Genomic DNA, 21,833 nt, shown 5'->3' with positions numbered 1-21,833 from the left:
GCACATAAGTGTTTTCTAAACTCCAAAGCACTATACAAACTAGATGTACTGTTCTTCGTTGTCTAGTATTTCCTAGCCTTTTTCATGTCATGAACATCGCACACCTAGAAAAGTACAATTATTGTACCACACTAGGGTAAAATGACAAGGCTCCTTAGGACTGGAGTACAGAAACTATGCACACTGGGTGGAAAGCTGTATTCTAGAAAACCATTAATTCATTAGCATTAATTCATTAGAACTAAAAATTCTGGCTCAAATGGGATCAAGACTTTAGTCTCTCTTTCAAGTAATATGGGTGTCTCCATTGGTAAACTGATCTCAATCACAAAAAGTAGGTTTATGAGACAGACTGTCCCAAGCACCATCTGAAACCAAACAGTGTCATCTATCACATAAAAGCAACCACAACACAAACTCAAATTCTCAAAACCGAATTCACAATGCTGTGTTTATTTATGTTTATGTGGACCTTTTGGTGGCACTACAGGAAGAAAAACTCTAAGAAGTCTTTATTTACATCTCACACCTCTAATGAGAATTTGTAAACAACTGATCAATATTTCAGCAGGAAGGAAATAATTATTTCACACACTTTCTTAATCACCTCTTCTTGTCAGGAGATCCCTATCATTAGCTAATGTATGAATGTAACCTGATTCATTCATTTTTCTAGCAAATTATTTCTTAATTCTTTCCACCCTACTTCTCCATGAGAAAGGAAAAAAATCTTAAATATGTGTGTGTGTGTGTGTGTGTGTGTGTGTGTGTGTGAATGAGGGTATGATTTGGTGTTCTTTCTCTTAAATTACTGAGACATCAGTAGTGGGATGGGGAGGGTGGAGAGGAAGAAATGACTATCATCCATCATTACATAGCAGAGAGTTTGTTGAAAGAGTTCACTTTTTCAATATTCCCCAAAGCATGGTATGAAAAATTATTTTAGGTGACATCCAGATGAAACCTTTAAAATAAGATGATTATATTAAAATAATTATTTTTATATTAGAAAAAACCCCCAGCACATTAAACTTGTGATTTTACAGATATAATTGCCAAGAAAAGGCTAACTTGATTTTCTTAAGTGTGTTGATTTAAAGGAAATAATGACAGGGAGCACACAGATATACCGAAATTACACAGGAAATGCATGAATTTCTAGAGTTTTGGGCTACTGGGATAGTTGATATTTCCTCCTGACATATCACTAGATGTGAGAAAAGTCACTTTAAGGATTCTATCTCCTCTGGGTCAGTTCCAAAAGATTACTCTAATTCATATCTGGGATGGTAGAGATACAAAGTGATGCTGTAAGATAAAATTACTTCCGGTATAATTGAAAAATAATCGTCTCAACATGTGATGATGGGAATTACAAATCTAGGAGACAAATGGCAGTGTGGAGAGTTAGAGCCTGCCCCAGACAATGGATGGCAGGAGTCCAGGGCCCCAGTCTCACTTCTGAGACTGGGTGCCTTTTAGCACATTCCCTCCTAGAACCTCAGCTTGCTCATCTGTAAAAGGACTAAATTGTCTCTAAGGTTCCTTCCAACAACATCAATATAGGAGTCAAAGCACAAAACATTAACTCTGCATTAGGAACACAGTTAGCTGTTAAGTATGACAAACGGACTTATTGTTAACTAAGTGGCCCATAAATTAAATTGTTGCTTCTTCCACTCAATTTATCCACTTATTCAGAGCTATGTGTTAAAGAGCTTTATTATTTCACAGTGAATTTCATCCCATTTAAGGAAGATATGAAGAGTATTCAGAAGCTAACATTTATTTTTCCCGTCATTTTGTAGAGACCAAGCTACACAACAGTGACACAGTTCTGACTCCTGGATCAGAATAGAATGACAGAACAACATGTACTCAGGAATTTACCTAAAGATTGAGAATCAAAGGGGCAAGTTTTGTTTTCCTAGGCATCTTGGAACTAAATTCAAAATCTTTTCTACTGCTTAGCATAACCAACCATTATTCACATCTCTGTAACCTTCCCCCAACCTCCGTGAGAGCTCCGAAAATGTACTAGCTCTTCCTCACATAAAGTCTTTGATTTGACACAAAGTACTGGAGCTAGAAGAAACTCCATAGGTCATCTATTTCTGCTTCGTATTAGGTGTTCAAATCCCTCTGCAATATCTCAATAGTCATACAGCATCTGCTGGTACAATAAGAGTGAGTGACTGGAAAGTCATAAGCAGCCAAAGTATTCATTGGGTGTTCTCTATACCTGCATTCACTTCCTTTCAAACTCAATCCAACAAACCTACCTCTACTTCCTTGAAATCACCAGAATATCACAGTCTACTTTGATCTTCTCTTCTCTAGACTAAACATCTTTATGGCCTTTACCTGATCCTTTTAAGTCACGATTTCAAACCCTATTCATACCCTGGTCATCACCTCCTGTGTGTACTCTAGTATAATAATATCCCTTGGAAAACATGCTACCCAAGACCAAATACAATCTTCTCCTTCCCACCTTCAAGTGTCTTGTAACCAGCATGGTGTACAATGGTACAACCTGCTGTATCATTCTATTCCCTCTCTCATTTGTGATTTCTTTCCCAAATTTATAGGGCATGGACTGAAATACAGTTGTAGTGCAGAGACAGGCACCAGTGAAGCTCTAGGGCTTATCTCCAAATCTGAAACTTCTGTGGGAAGAATTTGGGGGTTTAGGCTAACATATCATTTCTAATTATAAATTCAAATGTAATTCAAAAATATAATTCAGTACAAATATAATTCAAAAATCATCCTAATCTCTGAGGAAAACTAACAAAAATAATACTGAACAAAGCTATACACCTACATATGCATGTATATATGTGCATGTACACATATGTAAACAAATACATTTTAATCAGCCTTACTTTGCATCACAAATGATGATGGGGTGTGAATGATCACTTTTCCAAGATACTTGTGTCATGTAGTGTAAAATCATGTTTATAAAAGCCGTTTTTCACAATTCACATCAACTATATATATACTACATGCAAATACTATATATATATATATATATATATACATACACACACACACATATACAGTTGTAAGTCTTTATAGTCATGAAATGTTTTCCACTCATTTGATCTTTGTATTGATAACTCTAAGATGGAAGTAGGGAAAGGCTAGCACACTCATTTTCATATGAACACACAAAACTTCCCAGAATTCATATGGTTTGTAAATTACAGAGCCAAAAATATAACCCAGGCCTTTGGATTCAGATCTAATCTCACTTCACAGTATTATTCTCCCTAAATAATCAAGCATCTGAGCACCTAGTTTGGTTCTAAGACTCAATATTTTATCAAGTATAAATCTTAATGGTCCCCTTTGACCCAATTTCTTGAACATGCTTGTGCTAGATTTGGCAGTCTAATGGATATCTTTGTGTATCCCCCAAAAGAGGAAAGCATATGACTATCACTTTTTCAATGGGTAACTATTTGCTTAAAATCTTAATCAGAGTGATTTTAATCACAGACTGTGACAGCCAGATACTTCCATTAATATCACCATAGAGAAACCACATGGGCTCCAACAAAACCATTAGCAGCCTCTAGTGCTCCATGCTAAGAGCATTCTTAGGAGGGGAAATCCAAAAACAAGAAAAGCCAAAGCTAAGAGATTAAAGATTTATAAAAAGTCAAAATTTACAGCCCCACCTTCTACCACCCCAAGTCAATGGACCCTTGCCACCACTGCAATACACTGTGTTGCCTAAAACAAAACTTCCCAAATCTAGCTCCACACTAGAACCACCGGAGCTTTTACAAAATATAAGCACATGGGACCTTTCTAACACATGGGAGGTGTGGTGTAGGACAAGGCAATTTGCTTTTTTTAACAAGAGTCTGATGCGGCTATGATGTATCTGGTCCAAGCCTGGAATGTGTTAATCATGGGAAGCCAATTAATCTTCATAATGTTCCCAATCTCTCTCCTACAACTGCTTTCCTTTTCCTAGTCAATCATCTCAACAGCATATAAATAAATATGCCATAATATTTTCATAAAGACAATGTTCCCCTTGATCCCACATTCCCTCATTTCTCCACACAACTTCACTGTAAAATTCTTAGATTCTTTTTTTTTTTTTAAACGGCAAAGATTTTATTTATTTATTTATTTCCTGTAAGGGTTTAATGCCCTTTTTTTTTTTAAACATCTTTATTGGAGTATAATTGCTTTACAATGGTGTGTTAGTTTCTGCTTTATAACAAAGTGAATCAGTTATACATATACATATGTCCCCATATGTCTTCCCTCTTGCGTCTCCCTCCCACCCTCCCTATCCCACCCCTCTAGGTGGTCACAAAGCACCGAGCTGATCTCCCTGTGCTATGCAGATTCTTTTATGTTCATTCTCTCCACTCTTTCACCTTCTAGTCTCTTGAGCCCATTCCGATCAGACTTTCACACCCACCTCTCCATTGAAACCGCTCGCCAAGGTTTGGGATGACCTCCACATTTCCCAATCTAAAGATCCATTCTCAGTCTACACCATACTGATCTCTCATCAGCATGTGACCCAGTTGGTCATTCCTTCTTGCCACTTTCTTCACTTAACTCCTATTACCACATTCTCCTGAATTTCCTCCACTTCTTAGGCTAGTCCTTCTGAGTCTCTTTGGTAGCATTTAGCTCCTAATGGCTAAGTACAGGAGTACTGCAGGCGTAGTCCTCAAATCTCTTCTTTTCCGTATCAACACTAATTCTTATTTTTATATATATAAATTTATTTATTTATTTTTGGCTGCGTTGGGTCTTCGTTGCTGCACACAGGCTTTCTCTAGTTGTGGCAAGCAGGGACTACTCTGCAGTGCACGGGCTTCTCATTGCGGTGGCTTCTCTTGTTGTGGAGCATGGGCTCTAGGCGCACAGGCTTCAGTAGTTGTGGCACACAGGCTCAGTAGTTGCGGCTTTCGGGCTCTAGAGTGCAGGCTCAGTAGTTGTGGCTCATGGGCTTAGTTGTTCCACGGCCTGTGGGATCTTCCTGGACCAGGGATCGAACCCATGTCCCCTGCATTGGCAGGTGGATTCTTAACCACTGCATCACCAGGGAAGTCCCAACACTATTTTTTTATGTAACTGAACACAGTTCTGGGATTCTAAACACCATCTATATGCTGATTATTCATACATTCATATCTCCAGCTCTGGACTCCCCTAAATTCCAGAATTTTATCTCTCTATTCAATGTTTATCTTTTATTCTATGTCACTTTGAACATTTTCAAAACAGAAAACTTGAGTTTATCGCCCCAAAGCAACTCTACCCTTCTTTGTTTCCCAACTCAATGAAAGACATCCCTCTTCACCTAGATGCTCAGGCATATTACTTGAGTCACCTTTGATTTCTCTCTTTCTCTCAATTAGCAAACCCTATCAGCTACCTCCAAATACATCCCAATTCAGACCACGTCTCACCACCTAACACATTTTGACTCTCTTCCAAGCCTCTCGCCAGAAATGCTGTAATAGCTTCCTAAACAGTCTCCCTGATACAGTCTACTATCATACTGCAGCCAGAGTGATCCATTTAAAATATAAATGGCTTTTCACACTCCTGTTCAAAACCCTTTCATGACTTTGCATAACTCTCAAAATAAATTCCAAAATACTTGCCACAGTCTACAATACCATAAACAATATCCTTTCCAACCATTTTTCCTCATCTCATCTTGCTCTTGCCACGCTGCCCTTCTCCCTCATCTTCAAATATGTCAAGCCTATTCCTACTTCAGGATCTTTGCACTTGCTGCTCTTTCCAGCTAGAGCAAGTTTTCCCTGAGTAATGCAAGCTTGATCCCTCGCTTCCTTTGGTCTCTGCCTAAAAGCCATTCCCTTGGAAAAGACTGCTGTGTCTAAAGACATCTTCCTTTCTCTCTCTAACCCCTTAATGTGTTTACTTCTCTTTATAGCACTTACCACCACCTGACACTCTATTATATGCATGTTAGTTGTTTATTTATTTATTGTTTTACTTCTGCACCAGAAAGTCAGCTCTTAAAATAGAGATTGTTTTGCTCACCACTGAATCCTCAGCAATTAGAACAGTACCTGGCAAAGAGTAGGTCGTTGATAAATGAGTGAAAGAATGAAGGAAAGAATGAGCAAATTTAGCCCGAAACACATGCTCTTTCTTGGCCCTATGCCTCAGCGCATGTTCTCCCCTTTACCCAAAATGCCCTTCCTCATCATTTTCTATGCAAGGTGGATGCCTATTTATTCTTTAAAATGCATCTCTGGCAGCATATTCCGCTGAAGCCTTCCCAGATAAGCCTCCCTGACTACACACACACCCATCACCAAGCAGAAGGAACTGCTCTCATCTCTCTCTGTTTCCAAGATAAATTGTTTCTACCTTTAGTCTAGCACCTACCCATGAAGATGTGTTTTTTGCTTATATCTTCTTTCCCTTGCCATACTACAAATTACTTAAGGCAGGAGTTGATTTATCTCTATATGCCCAATGCCAAGCACATACTAGGAACCCAATTATGTCTAGAATATGTCTGATTGCTAGTGATCACATGAGCTTTTACTATTTCCTCCTGTCTATGCTAAGTTATTTTTATTAGAAGCTGCTGTCAATTAATGTGATTACCTAAAAGCAGCTCATTTACTCTTTCTGCCTCACAGACAAAAGTGCCTGTAGATCCCAGGAATTAAACTCTAATATAGTGTATATTTGCTCACCACTGACTGAGAACTAAGTGACACAAGCCCTCAATAATAGAAGTTACTCTGGATATTGGAATATATTACCACACCCTTTGCAAGATCCTAGTTAGTAGTCATCGGTGAAAGAGTTTAAAGTAAGGTTAAATCAACAAAATGCCTTAACCTCTATCATATTGTCCCACTTTACAACACAGACGGAAAAGGCTCCATACCGTTGATGGGAAGAGCATCCTTTTCAACAGCATCAAAATAGGGTAGACCAGAAAAATTCATGTACAGCCAGATGTGATAGCTACTGGAAGATGCAATTCTTATGCCAAAGAAGCTATAAATTTCATGTTGATAAAACTGGCTTCTGCCATTAACTCCCTCTCCAAGACAATATAAAATGGAGCTTTATTTTATCTCCAATATAGCCTTGTGTCATAAATGCATCCAATATAATAAACTAGTAATAATAAATGTTATATCTCTATTATGCTTTTTAGATTTTGTCAGTTAGCATGCACACTATTTCAATTAGATTTCAAACAGTGCTTTGATGGATGCAAGGATGATTTTATGTACCTTACGCAAGAGATGAGGATTTTGAGGCTCAAACAGGTTAAAAAACTTGCCTAAGTTCATGAAATGAGTGAATGAAAGAAACATTGCAAATTAGTGTCCAAATTCTATATACTAAGAGTTAAAAGTCCTGGATTCAAAGATCCAGCCACTTCACACACATATGGAGCTTTGAATAACTGTCTCAAGTTTGTTGGGACTGTTTCTTCAACTGTCAAATGAAAGTGTGTATTCAATTCCTAAAATTGTTGCTAGGACCTAAATATTATAATTCTACATTTTGAGTCACGTATGCTCTATGCATAATATGATAATTGGTCCCTCCTTGTGAGAAGATTACAACACAGGCATTATGTTTGCTTCCTAATATCTGTGGTGTGAGGACGACAACAAGGTTCATTAGAATCACTGAAACCTGGTCATACCGAAAAGCTTCAGGAGGTGAAGAGATCAATCAGAACAAAGCCTTAGATCAGTCTTAATGTCTGCCTTAGAAACGTACTTCCATCTTTTGAGGAAGCTGGCTATTTTCAGCTTTACAGAACCTGCTAAGGAGGCCCAGGTGGCTTGAAAAGTAGGACTGACACAGATCTGAAGTCATTGGGCAGTCTCAGCTCCACCTGTTCTTTCATTTTTCCTCTTGAATCTCTAGAGGGATTTGCTTCAGTCTCAAGCACTCACTGTAGTTCCAGCTCAACCAAGAACCACTTCCTCTCAATTCAAAAGGTGGGTTGACAAAGTACACCAATTTACAATTCCCAAGAGAGGGGTGGGGCTGTGTAGCATACAATCAAAGGGAAATAGGGTTGAACATCAGACCATTCTCAGGTGTTTCTGTAGCACCTGAGTGCTGTATCTGTTTGATACAATCAAACCAAACACCCAAATACTAAGGCAGATGCTGCAAATTGCTTTGATGCCAGTTCACTGTGCAACAGCCTTAATCAAAAGATGATCGTTTCTCTTATTTTTAAACTTTTTATTTTATATTGGAGTATAGTTGATTAACAACGTCATGTTAGTTTCAGGCGTACAGCAAAGTAATTCAGTTATAAATATACATGTATCTATTCTTTTTCAAATTCTTTTCCCATTTAGGTTGTTACATAATATTGAGCAGAGTTCCCTGTGCTATACAGTAGGTCTTTATTGGTTATCCGTTTTAAATATAGCAGCTCCCCAAGATGACTGTTTCTTAGTGATTTACTAACCTCTCCAGCTTAGGTGACCTCTCATTCTCAATACCTAATTGCCTCTGACAGGAATCCAAGCCTGGACACAGAGGTTTCTTTTCTAGCTAACATGATGCTGGATGTAAAAAAATCAGGGAATATTAGCCAAGCAAGGTTGCTCCTCCTACTATAAGTCAATACACGTTCTCAAATGAACATACAGATAATAAACACTTATATTACGCTTAGTAAGTGTCAGAAAGTATTCCAAGAGATTCAAATATATTAATTCATTTTGCTCCACACCACATCCCAATAAAGTAGGTGCTATTACCATTTTACAAATCAGAAAAGTGAGGCCCTGAGGGGTTAAAAAACTTGTCCAAGGTCACATAATTGGTAAGTCTTAGAGTCAGGTCAAACCCAGGCAACCTGGCTCCATGGTCCATGCTTTCAGCTACAAATATAGGTTCCCTCACATCCAGCTTCATGTTTCTGAACCTGATACATTTGTCTTAACAGGGATGAATTTCAAAAACACGTCATTGAGTGAAAAAATAAGATGCAGAAAGATAAGTACAGTTCAAGACCTCATCTATAAATCTTACAAGCACTCAAAACAGTATCATATATGATACATAGTAAATTAAGAAGATCAGTCTTAATGTCAGCCTTAGAAACGTACTTCCATCTTTTGAGGAAGCTGGCTATTTTCAGCTCTACAGAACCTCCCATATGCATGGGAGGGACACACACCAAAGTCATTATAGTTGTTACCCCTGAGGAGGAAGGGATTCTGGAATAGAGCTGGGGATAGTTCTAAGTGATTTTAATTTTATCGGTCGTGTTTGACTTCTTAATTTTAAGGAAATCTGAAACGCACGTCGCATAATGTTAATAATTTGCTCATTTTGAGTCTTAGGTATATTAGTGTTAGTTATATTAATCTTCTGGCCATTTCTGTATTTTAACCTTAAAAACAGACTACATATATTTTATCTCCTTCTCCTTCTTGTGCCCTCCCAATTCCAATTTCAGTTGAAATAACAGAATCCAGAGTACTGCATCATGGAAAACAAAACCATAATGATGATCCATCCGGTGCTAGTTAGCCTGATGTAAACTCTACAGCTAGAGTATTTCCAGCTTGATGAAAACAAATTAACAATCAATCTACTCAACTAGAACTTGAACAGAGCACATGTAAACAATCACAGCAGCAAACAGTAATTATCAGAGAAGATAACCTAAAAAAATATTGGGGAGAGTTTATCTCTACTACACACATAGCAGTCCCTTCTAGAATAATGACAATGATAACTAAGAATGACACACTATACCTAGACACTAGACATCATTGATACCTTAATTAGGATAAGTTGTGCTCAGTTATTATCTCCCTTATCTAAGTATGAGTTATTTTAGAACAGGGTTCATGCAGACCCATTGCTTGGCACATAGTGTGGGTCTCATTAAATGCTGCATGAACAGACATATAAATGAAGTGATGTTCCATAATATCTTTGGTTTAAAAATCCAAAAATATTCAACTCTTCAAGCAATAGGGTAGTAAGTGAGACTGAACACTAAAATGCTTGTAACTGGATAGATAGCACTTTAGGGGGATGTTAGTGATTTGTATTCCCTAAGGTAAAAATTAGAATTTCCCCTTGTCATAGAAACATACTACCTTGCTTTCAGACAGACTACCTTGTTGAGCCTTTCTAATCATACAAATATGTCAATTTCCTAGTCTCTGTCGCTGTAAAACTGCTCCAACCATTGAAGCAGATGCTTCTATCTGAGATGTTATGTATTTTTTTCAGTAATTTAAATTGGGTATATTTTGAACAGAACCAAGTTCATGCAGATTTAAAGAATTCTCCCCTGCATTTAGGCTGCCCTATTTGAAAATCACTGTTCATTCTTAGAAGAGCTGTCTTGTTTGTCCCAAGAGTTTGTGAGATGAGATCATGCAGGACTGATGCTCTTTGCAATCTACTTTGAAAGATAGATGATAGAAAGGTGTAAGGCTACCTGGGCTGACATCTGGTACACCTCATCTGGTACTATTTAAAATGGAATAACCTAAACATTTGGAAATGTGCTGATAACTACCATGATTGCTTTTTCTGGACCAGGAGTGGCCAGACCATGTCTTGTGCTGTGAGTGCGTGTTTCTCCTAAAGCACATGGATGCTTCACTCTCAGCCATCCCGCAATAAGAAAATCAATGAGCCTTGGAAGGGGAATGAGAATTACCTTATTGTTTCTCTGGAACCTGGAGGAGTAGTTCCTAAATGCTGGGGGAAACAAAGAATATCCATTATGCAGAGATAGCCTAGGAGTTACATAGAGATGACCAGGAGGCTCTCCTAAAGAAGGACATGACTCATGGACTTTAGGAGCAGTGATAGTTAATGTCTGTCTTTAGATTTCCATTCTTTGCGCTGCTATACACCTCTGCTTTCCTCAAGTATTCAGTCAATTATTCGGAAGACCCACAGTCTGGTTTTCTTTAAAATTGAAAAGAGGAGAGTAACAAAGTTCCCCCATCTCAGTGTTTCAGAGTGAAGAATATGGGCAGACATGTTGAATAACACCAGGATGTGTTTGTGGAACGTGGCAATACCCCTCAGTACTTCCTAGAAATTACCAGGTGAGAGAAACACAACAAAGAATGGAAAAACAGCAATCTACTGAATGAGCCTAGCTGCCAGGACTTGAAAATAAATTTAAATGATTTTATTTAGTCCTGAGGAGGTCAGGAATTTTTTCAGTCACACTGACTCTACAGTATTAAAATGTAATGTGACTCCTGGTTGCTTCCTGTTTTGATCTTCTAAATAATCTACCAACACAACAGAGAGTTAAAACTCAAGCAACATGAACTCCTAAGAATAAGGTTAGTGCTACTATGTTTAATTCCAAAAATTCAGTCATCAAAAGTCACCTAAAAGAATATCACCCAATAAGAAAAGATCATTTACTTCGCTTATAAAAAGAGATATGCAAAGTAAAGCTAAGCCAAACTAAGATACAATTTCCCCTGTCAAATTGGCAAGATTTGAAAGTTTGGTAATGCCTGGTGTTGCCAATGGTGTAGGTGCATGCAGACTTTCGAGTATAGTGACGAGTAATGGAAATGGCAGGGGTCGGCACACCACAGCCTGTGAGTGAAATCCAGCCTGATGCCTGTTTTTGTACTGCCCATGAGCTAAAAACAGTTTTCACATTTTTAAATAGTTGAAAAAAATCAAAATAATAATATTGTGTGTCATTTAAAAATTATATAAAATTCAAATTCCATGTCCTTAAATAAAATGTTATTGGAACTAAAAGAAAAAAAAAAAAGAATATCATCCAAATTACCTGTTAGAGCCAAATTACTCTGCATTTCCATTTTCTATGGATGAAATAAAATCCAGTATTTTATGGATGAAATAAAATCCAGAATTTTCCTTAATGCTGTGATTATGATAATTATTAGTTTTAAGAAAACAAACTGGAATCTTCACAAATGAAATTGGCTAGATACAGACTCCTATAGCTTTCTACCAGAATAAAGGCCTGTCTTAAACAATAAAGGAAAGTTAAGCATACAGATCAAAATTTTAGATATATCCTAAGATTTAGTATGGTGAACATTTTTTTACCTTAAATTAAGAGAAAGACTAAGATGGGATAAATCACACACTAACAGCATGCATTTGGTATTTTATAACACCAGGAGGGATAAAAGGCAAGAAAAAGAAGAGCAGGAAGTACTAAATACCAAGTGCTCAGGCTTTCACAGGCTAAGAACCTTACAGATACTAATGCATTTAATCTTCAGAACAACCCTATAAACTCAGAACTATTGTTCAGCCCCATTTTACATATGAGACACAGGGAACTAGCCCACAGTCACACAGAGCCAGGAAAGTATTATATGGTGGTCAAAAGTGTAAGTTACTGGAGAATATATGGATATATCAACACCCTTAAAAATAGTTATGCCTTCGAAAGTTACACACTGTAAGAATAAATTTTTGCTCCCACTTTCCTCATTTACTTTTGGTCCACAAAAGAGGCTCTTCTGCCTTTTCCAACAAATGGTAAGAGAGTCTGTGCCCTTCCATCCACCCTTCTCACTCCTTTCCAAGGAACAGGAAAAACTTATCTGATTGGTGAGAGTGGGGAGAAAAAATGGGGCCAGTGAAGCTTAGCCTGCTGTGGTCTCTCTCTGTCTCTGTGGATCTGCCTACTCACAGGCTGGACACATTCTGAGCTTCTGGGTAGGCAAAAATAGCTCTGGTCCCAGACCTGTCTTTAGAGGTAAATATGGAATGTAAATCTCTCTGCTCTGCTACTGGGGTTCAGCAGGGGTAAAGGCGGATTTCTTAGCAGGTGGGCCTGCTCTACAGATCCAAACTTCCCTCTAGTGGTTTGCATACATCAAGATTTAGTTTGGTGTTAAATTCAATTTTGACCATTCTCTAATCCAATAGTCCAGCAATCCAGTAAGAAAGCAGATACATTAATAGCTATCTGTTTCACAACTTTATTTTCTCAATTGTTTTGAACTCAAGATTAAGGTAGAAGGTAGAGGGAAGGAGGAGAAAGAAAAGTTATCACTGATTACATCCCCTAAGCCCACCACACACAAAGATTGCTACACAAAGATATTCGTCAAAAATTTTTTAAAACAAAATTTAAAGGCTTAGAAAAATGGATGTGATCTAACAGTAGGCAGATGACAATTATAGCATAGATATGTGAGGTCATTCTATAATTTAAAGTCATATTTAGAAGAATTTTTGGCAAAATGACATATCCGTTAGTGTTTTTTAATATATATGAGTTTTAAAAAAAAATACAAATGGTTCACAATTTCGCACCCAGCTATATCCTGATTTACATATATAAAGTCAATATGTACAAATCATTAGAAACAATGCAGAAATGCACAAAGCTAGAAAGAACCCTCCTTTTCCACTGTCCCAAAAATATCTCTCTCCTAAGCACTATTAACAGCTTCTTGTAATTCCTCTTAGAAAAACGTATTTTCCAAATATTTCAATATGAGTATCTCTTTCCATATTTAGAATAATTGTTTAAGCGCACAGGAAAAGAAACAAAGCATATAACTTTCCTGTGATAACTTTTGTTTTTAAAATTCACACACCAAGAATAAAAGGGATTATATTGAGGTTATGGTTTTATAAGTGATTTTCTTATTCTACAGAGATTTTACATTTTCAAAGTTTCCTGCTATGAGCAGAAAACTGCATAATCTAAAATATATATCACTAGTTTTTTAAATTAAAAAGGGAACACATTTTCATTAAAATTCAAATAATATAGACATATGTAAAGCAGAAAGCAAGTCTCTGCCATCAAACTCCCTAAAGGTAACTGTCATTAACAATTTTGAATGCATTTAACCAAAGACACAGAGATACACACACATACACACACACACTTGCATAAGTGCACAGATATTTTAAATAGATATAGATACATTTATAAATTTAAAAGTTTTCAGGAGAAAATAAACTTACATAGACATATAAATCTTCACCTGGATAAGGCTTGGTTCCCTAATCTGTATTATATAACTATAAAGAAAAATGCTATCCTGCCTAACTTGTAGTGAAGTTTGGAAGCCAAAGGTCAAAAGTAGTGATAGATATTCTTTACTCTCCATACTGTGGCAGTTTAAGAAAATGCACCACCAATCTTTCACTCTGTTTCTCACCATTTCCAGGCCATCCCCTTGTACCAGGCTGGCACAGAACATTACTGCCTGGAATTCCTGTTCTCAATTAATCTGGCTCCAGTCTTTGGGTAGCTGGAACCACAGGCACATTCACTAGCCCCAGTCCATGAGCTACTTACAGAGTGCTAAAATGGGCTGGGGGTAAGTGGTTCATCACTGTCATTTTGAGAATGGCTTCATAAAGACTTTATCTACGCTACCTACCCACAAGTTTCTCAGTGCCAAGGTCAGACACTGAGCCAACATGGTGATTCACTGATTCTCAAGTTCCTCCAAGTTAAGCAAATAATTAGTGCCTTAGAGAATGATCCAGCTAGCAACAACCCCCCTCCCCTCAAAAAAAGAGATTCATTTTGTGCCACTAAGTTTTATTTAAAGACCATGCAATCGAATCCCAGCTGGCTTCATTGAAGCAGCAACGTGGGCAATCAGTGACACCAACTGCAATGCTATCGTTTCTATAAACAGTAATGAGTGGAGAGGGTAGGACGGTACTAGAAGCTTATGTATAAACAAGAAAGATCATTTCAGCAAGAGAGATTGTCTTGGCAGATTCACAGTATCTTTCTGATATTCACCCTAGGAAATGCAAATACCCTGCAACACTTACTGGCATTAGAATAATATTCGGACATGGCATTCATAACATTGTGCAATGAAAATAACACAGCATAAAGGTAGCAATTTCATACACTAAATTGTACAAAAGAAAGCTTCATTGTTTCAAGATATTCCATGGAAATTGAGAGAACAGATCTAAAAGTACTCCCTGGATGTCTCTTTCTAACTCCAATACGAGAGAATAAAACTTGCACCTTTCTTAGAAGCTGATGTGTTATATCTGGCTGTGAACAAATGGACTTAGGTTGAAGGAGGGGCAGAGGAGAGGTATAACAGATAACTAGGCAGGATATCTGATTATGAGCAATGCTGGGTAGGCTTTAATGAGTTGTAGGCTAATTCTTTGTAAAACATTGCTTTTTTATATCCATGTCTTATTCAAACACATTCTTCCGGTAAAATATACAGAGATACTATTCCTTTTCATTAGAGCCCCCATCTGCCTCACCCAGCACTACCTTTTGAAATCCTAAATGCTTTTTCAAGCTCAGGGAGATAAACACGAATTCCAGGCAGAATTAATTATTCCTTTTTTGAGATGATTCTTACCATAGACCATTAACTCAGGTAAGAGATTGTTAAACTGAAATAAATGGAGGTTCCCAGGTACTCCACTTTTGGCATGTATCATATCCTGCCTAGTATGGTACCTCTTGCTTGTCCATATCTCTCCCTGCTGGGCCTCCTGTGCCTAACACACAGCCTAGCAACAACAGGTCCACAAAGAGTGTTTGCTAAATTGAAAAATGGCAACCCCTGAAGCCAGAGACATGTTTCTTTAACTTTCTATCCTAAGATGGATAAAGACAGGAAGAAGGGAGGGGTGCCAGCTGTGGAGGGCTATTTGGCATGACACACATACCCTAGGCTTCTGGAAAAGTCTGCCTTCCCTCCTCTCTTTTGCTTTACTTAACCCAGAGCCAGGCAAAGGGATTGCTGGTCCATGACCCAGATGGAGCATTCAGCCCAATCCCTTCACCATAAAGTACTGCCCTGGTTTTCTTCACAGGCACACAGCTCTTAGTTTATAAGCTGAGAGAAAAACAATTTTATTTGCGTTTTCTTTTGTCCGGCAAAACTGCAGCAGAGGTGAGAATTGCCACATTTGCACTGTTTTTCAGGTAATATAGCTAGCTCTTTCTTTCCAGGAACTTGGGGGCATCAAAAGGTAGTTTCTACATTGCAGGGTAAGTAGAAAGGAGCACCTGAGTCCTTAAGGGTCTTTCAGTTAAACTACCACTTTGAAAGAATAATCTCAAATATCAGTGGAGCTTCATTGTATCTTTGGGGCAATGATAAATACCATTTAAGAAGCAATGTACCCACTAGTCTCAGGACAGGCACTAACTTACTTGATGACAAAAATGCATACTTTGGTATGCTAAACTAATTATTCAAAGATTAGGAAAGGAAACCAATACATCAATTCATTATATACTACAGATGATATCATAGAGAAATTAAAGTGTTTGACTAGAAAGAACCTTAAACAGAGCCCAATAATCTTCCATTAAATTTTATTATGTTAAACTGTACTGCCTTACTGTATCAATCAGGATAGGCTAGATAACAAATAACCTTAAAAATCTAAGTTACTTACAAAAAGAAGTTTTAACTTCTCATTTGTGCTAAATGCCCATCATGGGTCACATAGTAAAGCCCTATTACTACAGATACTCAGGGACACAGACAGATGGAGTAACCGCTACCTTGAACATCATCAGAAGGTCACAGCTGAAGGTGAAGTGTGCTCTGGCTATTAAACTTTCCACATGCAAGTGAGGCATGTCACTTCTGCTCATGTTTCGTTTGTTAATGCAAGTCATATAGCCATACGTAAGTTCAAGGGAATGCGAGAATGCCATCCTGCAATATGCCCAAGAGGAGAACCCAAAATACTGAGTGAACGGTAGTAATGCCTACACGTTTGCACATAGTAGGCACTTAGCAAATTGCTTTTGTTAAGTACTGCAAGACAAATGAACTAATAGTAAGAACTAACTTTTTGAATTTTCTGACATTAACAATGAAAATGTTACATAAAACAACAAAAATCCTTTTGAAAATGAAAGCTAAAAGGAAGTGATGATCATTTTGTATATTTTATGATTCTTATTCGTTTTAGCCACTGAAGCACTAATGAAATAGTGAAGAATATTAGGCTTATGACATAAAAACCCGCTCAAAAGGAACCTTCATCTTCACAACTTGTGACTATACCATTTTACAAGAATTCCCCTAGAGTGATAGCTCCCTAAAATAACCCACCACCCCACTAAATAACAATGCGTATATAAAATGCAACAGTTTTCATAGGATCACATGTTAAATCTAGGATCCAGTAAGAAATAGGGAACAGGCTAGAGCTATCATTATTTCCACTTTTTTTTCAGATGAAAATACTGAGTTTGAAAGATTGTTAGTAATTTTATTGAGACTGCTTTATAGCTAGGTCTTCTGACTCTAAGTCCCATGACTTTGCAACAACCTATGCTTCTCCCTCACACATATTACCACTTCTGTTTGGATCTGTTACTATTTGAGAGACTGACTCTGTATGTAAATTAACATGTTAACTATTTTTACAAGAGGTCGTTATCACACACCATACATACTTTAAAATTTTTCACACCTAGGAAACATATATCCAAGTTATAATCTATTCATGTTTTACTTAACGTAGACAAGGAAAAACAAATAATATTAACATACATCTCTGCTGGCTTCCTGAAATACGTATTTTCAAAACATAAAACTTCAACATCAAGCATGTTAGTTTAGAATATAGTTATTTGATATATTTCAGCCCTTACAAATATGCTGGCAAAAGATAATGTCTAAATAATCTTCTGAATTGAACAGAAGTAGAAATATGAGATCTCACTGCTGATTTCATTTCAAAAGTGTATATTCTCATACTTCACATGTAGTTAAATTATCTAATTAGTTCTTTTACAATGGTTTTATTTTTCATTTAGAGTAGTGAGTAAGCAGAAAGTCGAAGTTTTAGAAAGGATGAATGAAACCTATATATATTCTAATCTTTCCAAATATAATCTTCATAGCTCCCGCACAGACTGAAAATAGGTACTTAACCAAATGAATCAGATCCCCCAGAATAACATGAAGTTTTAAACCTGAAGCCTATCATAATATTGTTAAATTTTTGAACATTAAAGTTATTTGGAATTTATTTAGCAAAAAATTATTTTACAAAGAGACATTTGTTTAGACGTAATAAGGGTGCCTTTCCTCTCTCCTCACACCCCACCCCCATTTTGTAAACAGAAACCCAAAGACACAAAAACTGGATTAGCACTTGTAAGATTACTGGACAAAACCACTTTAAAGAGAACTTACACTTTAAAAAAGAGAGAGATGGACAATGGAAAGTGTGGTGAAACAGCTCGCCTCATCCGCAAGGCTTCAGCAGAAAAGTATCACACTTACTTGGTTGTACTTTTTTTTTATTAAAATTTTTAATCGTTTTTCTCAATATCGCAGGTCATTAAAAGGGTCTGATTTTCTTTCTTTCCCTCCCTGAGCTTTTCCTGAGGGACCTAGTTGGTTAAACCCAGGCCTAATTGGGACTCTTCTATTTCAGCATCAGTTCAGAAATTGCTTGATCTCCAGGGCAAAACGTACTCACTGACGATGACCAGATGTCTACTTTCCAGACAAAGCAAGAAAATAAAAGATACCTGCCTGGCCAGCCACCTGTTTAAAAGTCCCCTCTCCTGTCGAACGCACGAGCAACTTCTCAAGAGAAGACTGAGCAACTCCAAGTCGCACGCCGCCCTCGCAGGTCACAAGGAGACAGCCGCGAGGAAGTGCGAAATCTGGTCTCTGTAAGCACCCCTCGGAAAGAGACCCGCGGGTTCCAGCTCAGGCGCTAGGCGACAGCGAAAGCGTTCTATAAAACACGGATGACTTCAGGGATTTAAGAGAGAAAAAAAAAAAAATCCAAAGACAGAACCGGCGGCGGGGCCATTATCTCGCCCCAGTAAGGAAACGCCTTCCTTCCATCACTTACAGCGCTGATTAAGGGTGGGGGGGTGGGGGTAGAGAGGGGATGAGGAGGAGGGAAGGGGGGTGGGCATCTGCAGGTTTAGGGCTAAGGAAGGAACATTTTCTCACCACTTAGGCTGTTGCTGGACCTCAGGCTCCTTCCACAGAGACACTGCAGCATATGCACTCCTTTCTTCAAAGAAAGCTCAAGAATCTTCATGGAGAAGCGCGTGTGTGGGGATGGTCAACTCCCCGCCCACCTCCGCTAATTGTCCAACCAAAAGGCGGCCTGTCTTGGGAAGCCGGATCCCGAATCCATGGTCCGTGCGTCCCGGGCGGAGAGCGGTTCGCACCTTGGCGGGGCCGGAGCCGGGGCCGGGGCCGGGGCAGGAGCACAGCGGACGCGAGGCCGGGGCCGGGCGAGGAGTAGGAACGGCCGCCCGGCTGGCGGCAGCCCCTGGGGGAGCGGGAGGCGCGGCCACACCCCAGCGGGCTCGACCGTGACACTTTGGGACTTCCCGAAGGAGGCGGCGGGGCTGCGGGCTGGAGGGTGAGCGCCGGCTGCGCGGAGGACGTCACCGTGGGTTGCTGCCCCTTTCCAGGTGCAGGCGCAGGGAGGGAAGAGGGCGGGGTCCCCGGGGTCCCTGGCCTTCTGGCCTGGGGGCTCGGGACACCCTCTCAGTTTCTATTCTCCGCGTCGGGCGGTGAGCCCTGGCCGCCCGCCCGCCTCTGTGCCCCCGCCGTGCGTGGCTGCGGGGCGCGGAGAGGGACTCCCGGGCCGGAAGGCAGCGCTCCCGCTGGCTGCGCGCGGGCTGAGGGCGACTCCGGCGTGGGAATCCGGCGGAAAGGAAGCGCCCGCAGGAAGGGCTGGACCCTGGAGGCTGCCGAGCGTCAGAATTGACTCCGGGGAACTGGGGGGTGGGGCTGGGGAGGCGGGGATGTGAAATAAAGAAAGCTCTTGGGTTCAAGCGCGGAGAGCGAAGGGGTCTCTAGGCATGGGCCGGGCGCTGAGGTGGGGGTCTGGACACCTGGATTTTCTGATCCGGGCTCTGTGACCTTGGGTAAGTTACATACCACCCTGGGCGTCACTTTCTCCCTCTGTAAATCAGGGCGGGGAAGAGGGTGCAGAATAGAGAACTGGCAGCTGCTTGTTTGTCCCCGTGCCTCCCAGTCTCCTGGAAAAGCTTAGCACAGGTGCCACGGGAAGGCAGGTGCAGGTGGAGTAAGGCAGGCCAGAAGGGACGGCCAGAGTTACAGAAGAAGAGACAAATGAGGCGGGAACTCTCAAAAAACAACAGCGGTATTTAACTTTGACGCGATATTCTGTTAGGCTCTGTCTCTGCCAACTGGTCCCAAAGATGACCAGGGAGCTTCCCTTTGGGTCTAAATGTCTCGATTTTTTTTTTTTTCCATCATCCTTTGCCTTTCTCTTTTTCTTTTTTTCTTTTCTTTTCTTCCTCCCTCCCTCCCTCCCCTTCCCTTCCTCTCCCCTCCTCTCCCTTCCCCTCTCCTCTCCTCTCCTTTCCTTCCTTCCTTCTCGGAGGCCATCATTGCCCTTTTGGAAGAAGTCTTATGAGTGATGCATACAAAGAATGCTGGCATTGGGATCAGACTCCACCCTATCAGGAATTTCAGGGCAAGAAGGGTCCTTAGAGGACACAGCAATACAGCAAGTGGTTAAAAGCACAGACACCAACAACAGGCAGCCACAGTGAAAATTCCTACTAGCTGTGTGACCTTGAACAAATCACTTAACCTCTTTGTGCCTCAGTTTCCCTATCTCTAAGAGAGAGTTAATAATAACATCTACCTTCTATACCCTTGTTGAGTGTTTAAAAAAAAAACTTGATAGAAAATAAGTGCTATAATAGTGTTAGCAATTATTATTCCTTAGTCCTCAACCTGTAGGGTTTTCCATCACTCCCACCTTCCCATGAATGCCAGCGTCCATTCCAGTGTCCACATTTCTGCTTGAACAGTTCAGGTGACAGAATTCACCAGCTCCCCAGGTAGTTCACTGCACAAAACCTGTTTGAAGATTTATCCTGACATTGAACCAAAATCTTACTTTACTTTCTTTCCACCCATTGTCCCCAGACCACCTAGCACTAGCTGGTTAGCTCTTCCCAGCAAAGGAGTGAAAATGGTTTTCATCACCCCTTTCCTCTTTCTCTTCTATAGGCTAATCCTTCACAGTTCTTGTGGGGTTCCCTGGAGATTGAAGCTTAAGGTTGAAGTTGCCTGGAAAAATATTCTTTCAGAAGTCCCTTCCTTATTCCTCTCAAAGATGATGGAAGAAAGCCAGAACATCAGCAGGGCCTCCTGAGCCTTCAGCCACCACTGGCTCCACATTCTCTTAAGTCCTTTCAGAATTGAGCTCCAGGCAAGGTCATTTGGGGTGGTTCCAAGACTCAAGAAGACATGTGCAGACCTTCCTTCCAGTCGCCCCTTAGTCCCCTTGTTCAGTGTGATCACCAAAGCTCTGTGGGCTCCACAGTCCTTGAAGAACTTGCTAAAGCCACCACACTGTCATCACTGGAGAGGTTCTGAGGCCCCAGGGCAAGCTGGGCCATGGCCTTTGTCTTTCCGGTCTCTGCGGGAATTAGTGAGAAACTTGGCTCATCTGGGGATTCTACCCATAGAAATTCCCCACGGAGAGGGAGATAATTAGCAAAAGGAAAACATCTAAAAATAGTCTTTCCTGCTGCAGCAGAGACAGAGAGCTTTCCGGTAGAGCTCTCCTGCTCTGGAACCCAATGCCTAGAGCTGTTTTGTACTTTGAGAGAAAAGCTATTCCTTGAAACATAGCAAAGGAATAGGATGAGGCCCCCTATCAAGGAACTTGGGCAGAGCAAGCAAATCAATGTGTGATTTAAAACACACATGACCTCTAGAGCATCAATTCTCATATCCACAACAAGCCTTTCTGCCTACCTGGCAAGACTGTTGCAAGGATTCAATGAGGTGAAATATGTGAAAGAGCTTTGAAGATTTTAA

The 21,833-nt window shown here is 39.8% G+C and overlaps 1 protein-coding gene across 4 annotated transcripts in view; it reads right to left on the bottom strand.

Moving 5' to 3' along the window:
- FGF12 (fibroblast growth factor 12) overlaps window positions 1-21,833 on the bottom strand; it is a 543,244-nt gene that overhangs the window by 338,965 nt on the left and 182,446 nt on the right. The window contains exon 1 of one of the 4 annotated variants that reach the window (XM_082393375.1): window positions 18,966-19,675. The exons of 2 other annotated variants lie outside the window; for them this stretch is intronic. In XM_082393375.1, the coding sequence (XP_082249501.1) occupies window positions 18,966-19,056 (91 nt within the window). In that variant the 5' untranslated portion in view covers window positions 19,057-19,675. Of the gene's footprint in view, window positions 1-18,533; window positions 18,798-18,965; window positions 19,676-21,833 lie in introns of those variants that run through there. One more of the 4 variants, XM_082393378.1, reaches the window with a different exon arrangement.

Source organism: Balaenoptera borealis, assembly GCF_965194805.1.
Source record: "Balaenoptera borealis genome assembly, chromosome: 5".
Classification (NCBI taxonomy): Eukaryota; Metazoa; Chordata; class Mammalia; order Artiodactyla; family Balaenopteridae; genus Balaenoptera; species Balaenoptera borealis.
This window is presented reverse-complemented; position numbering and strand designations above follow the sequence as displayed.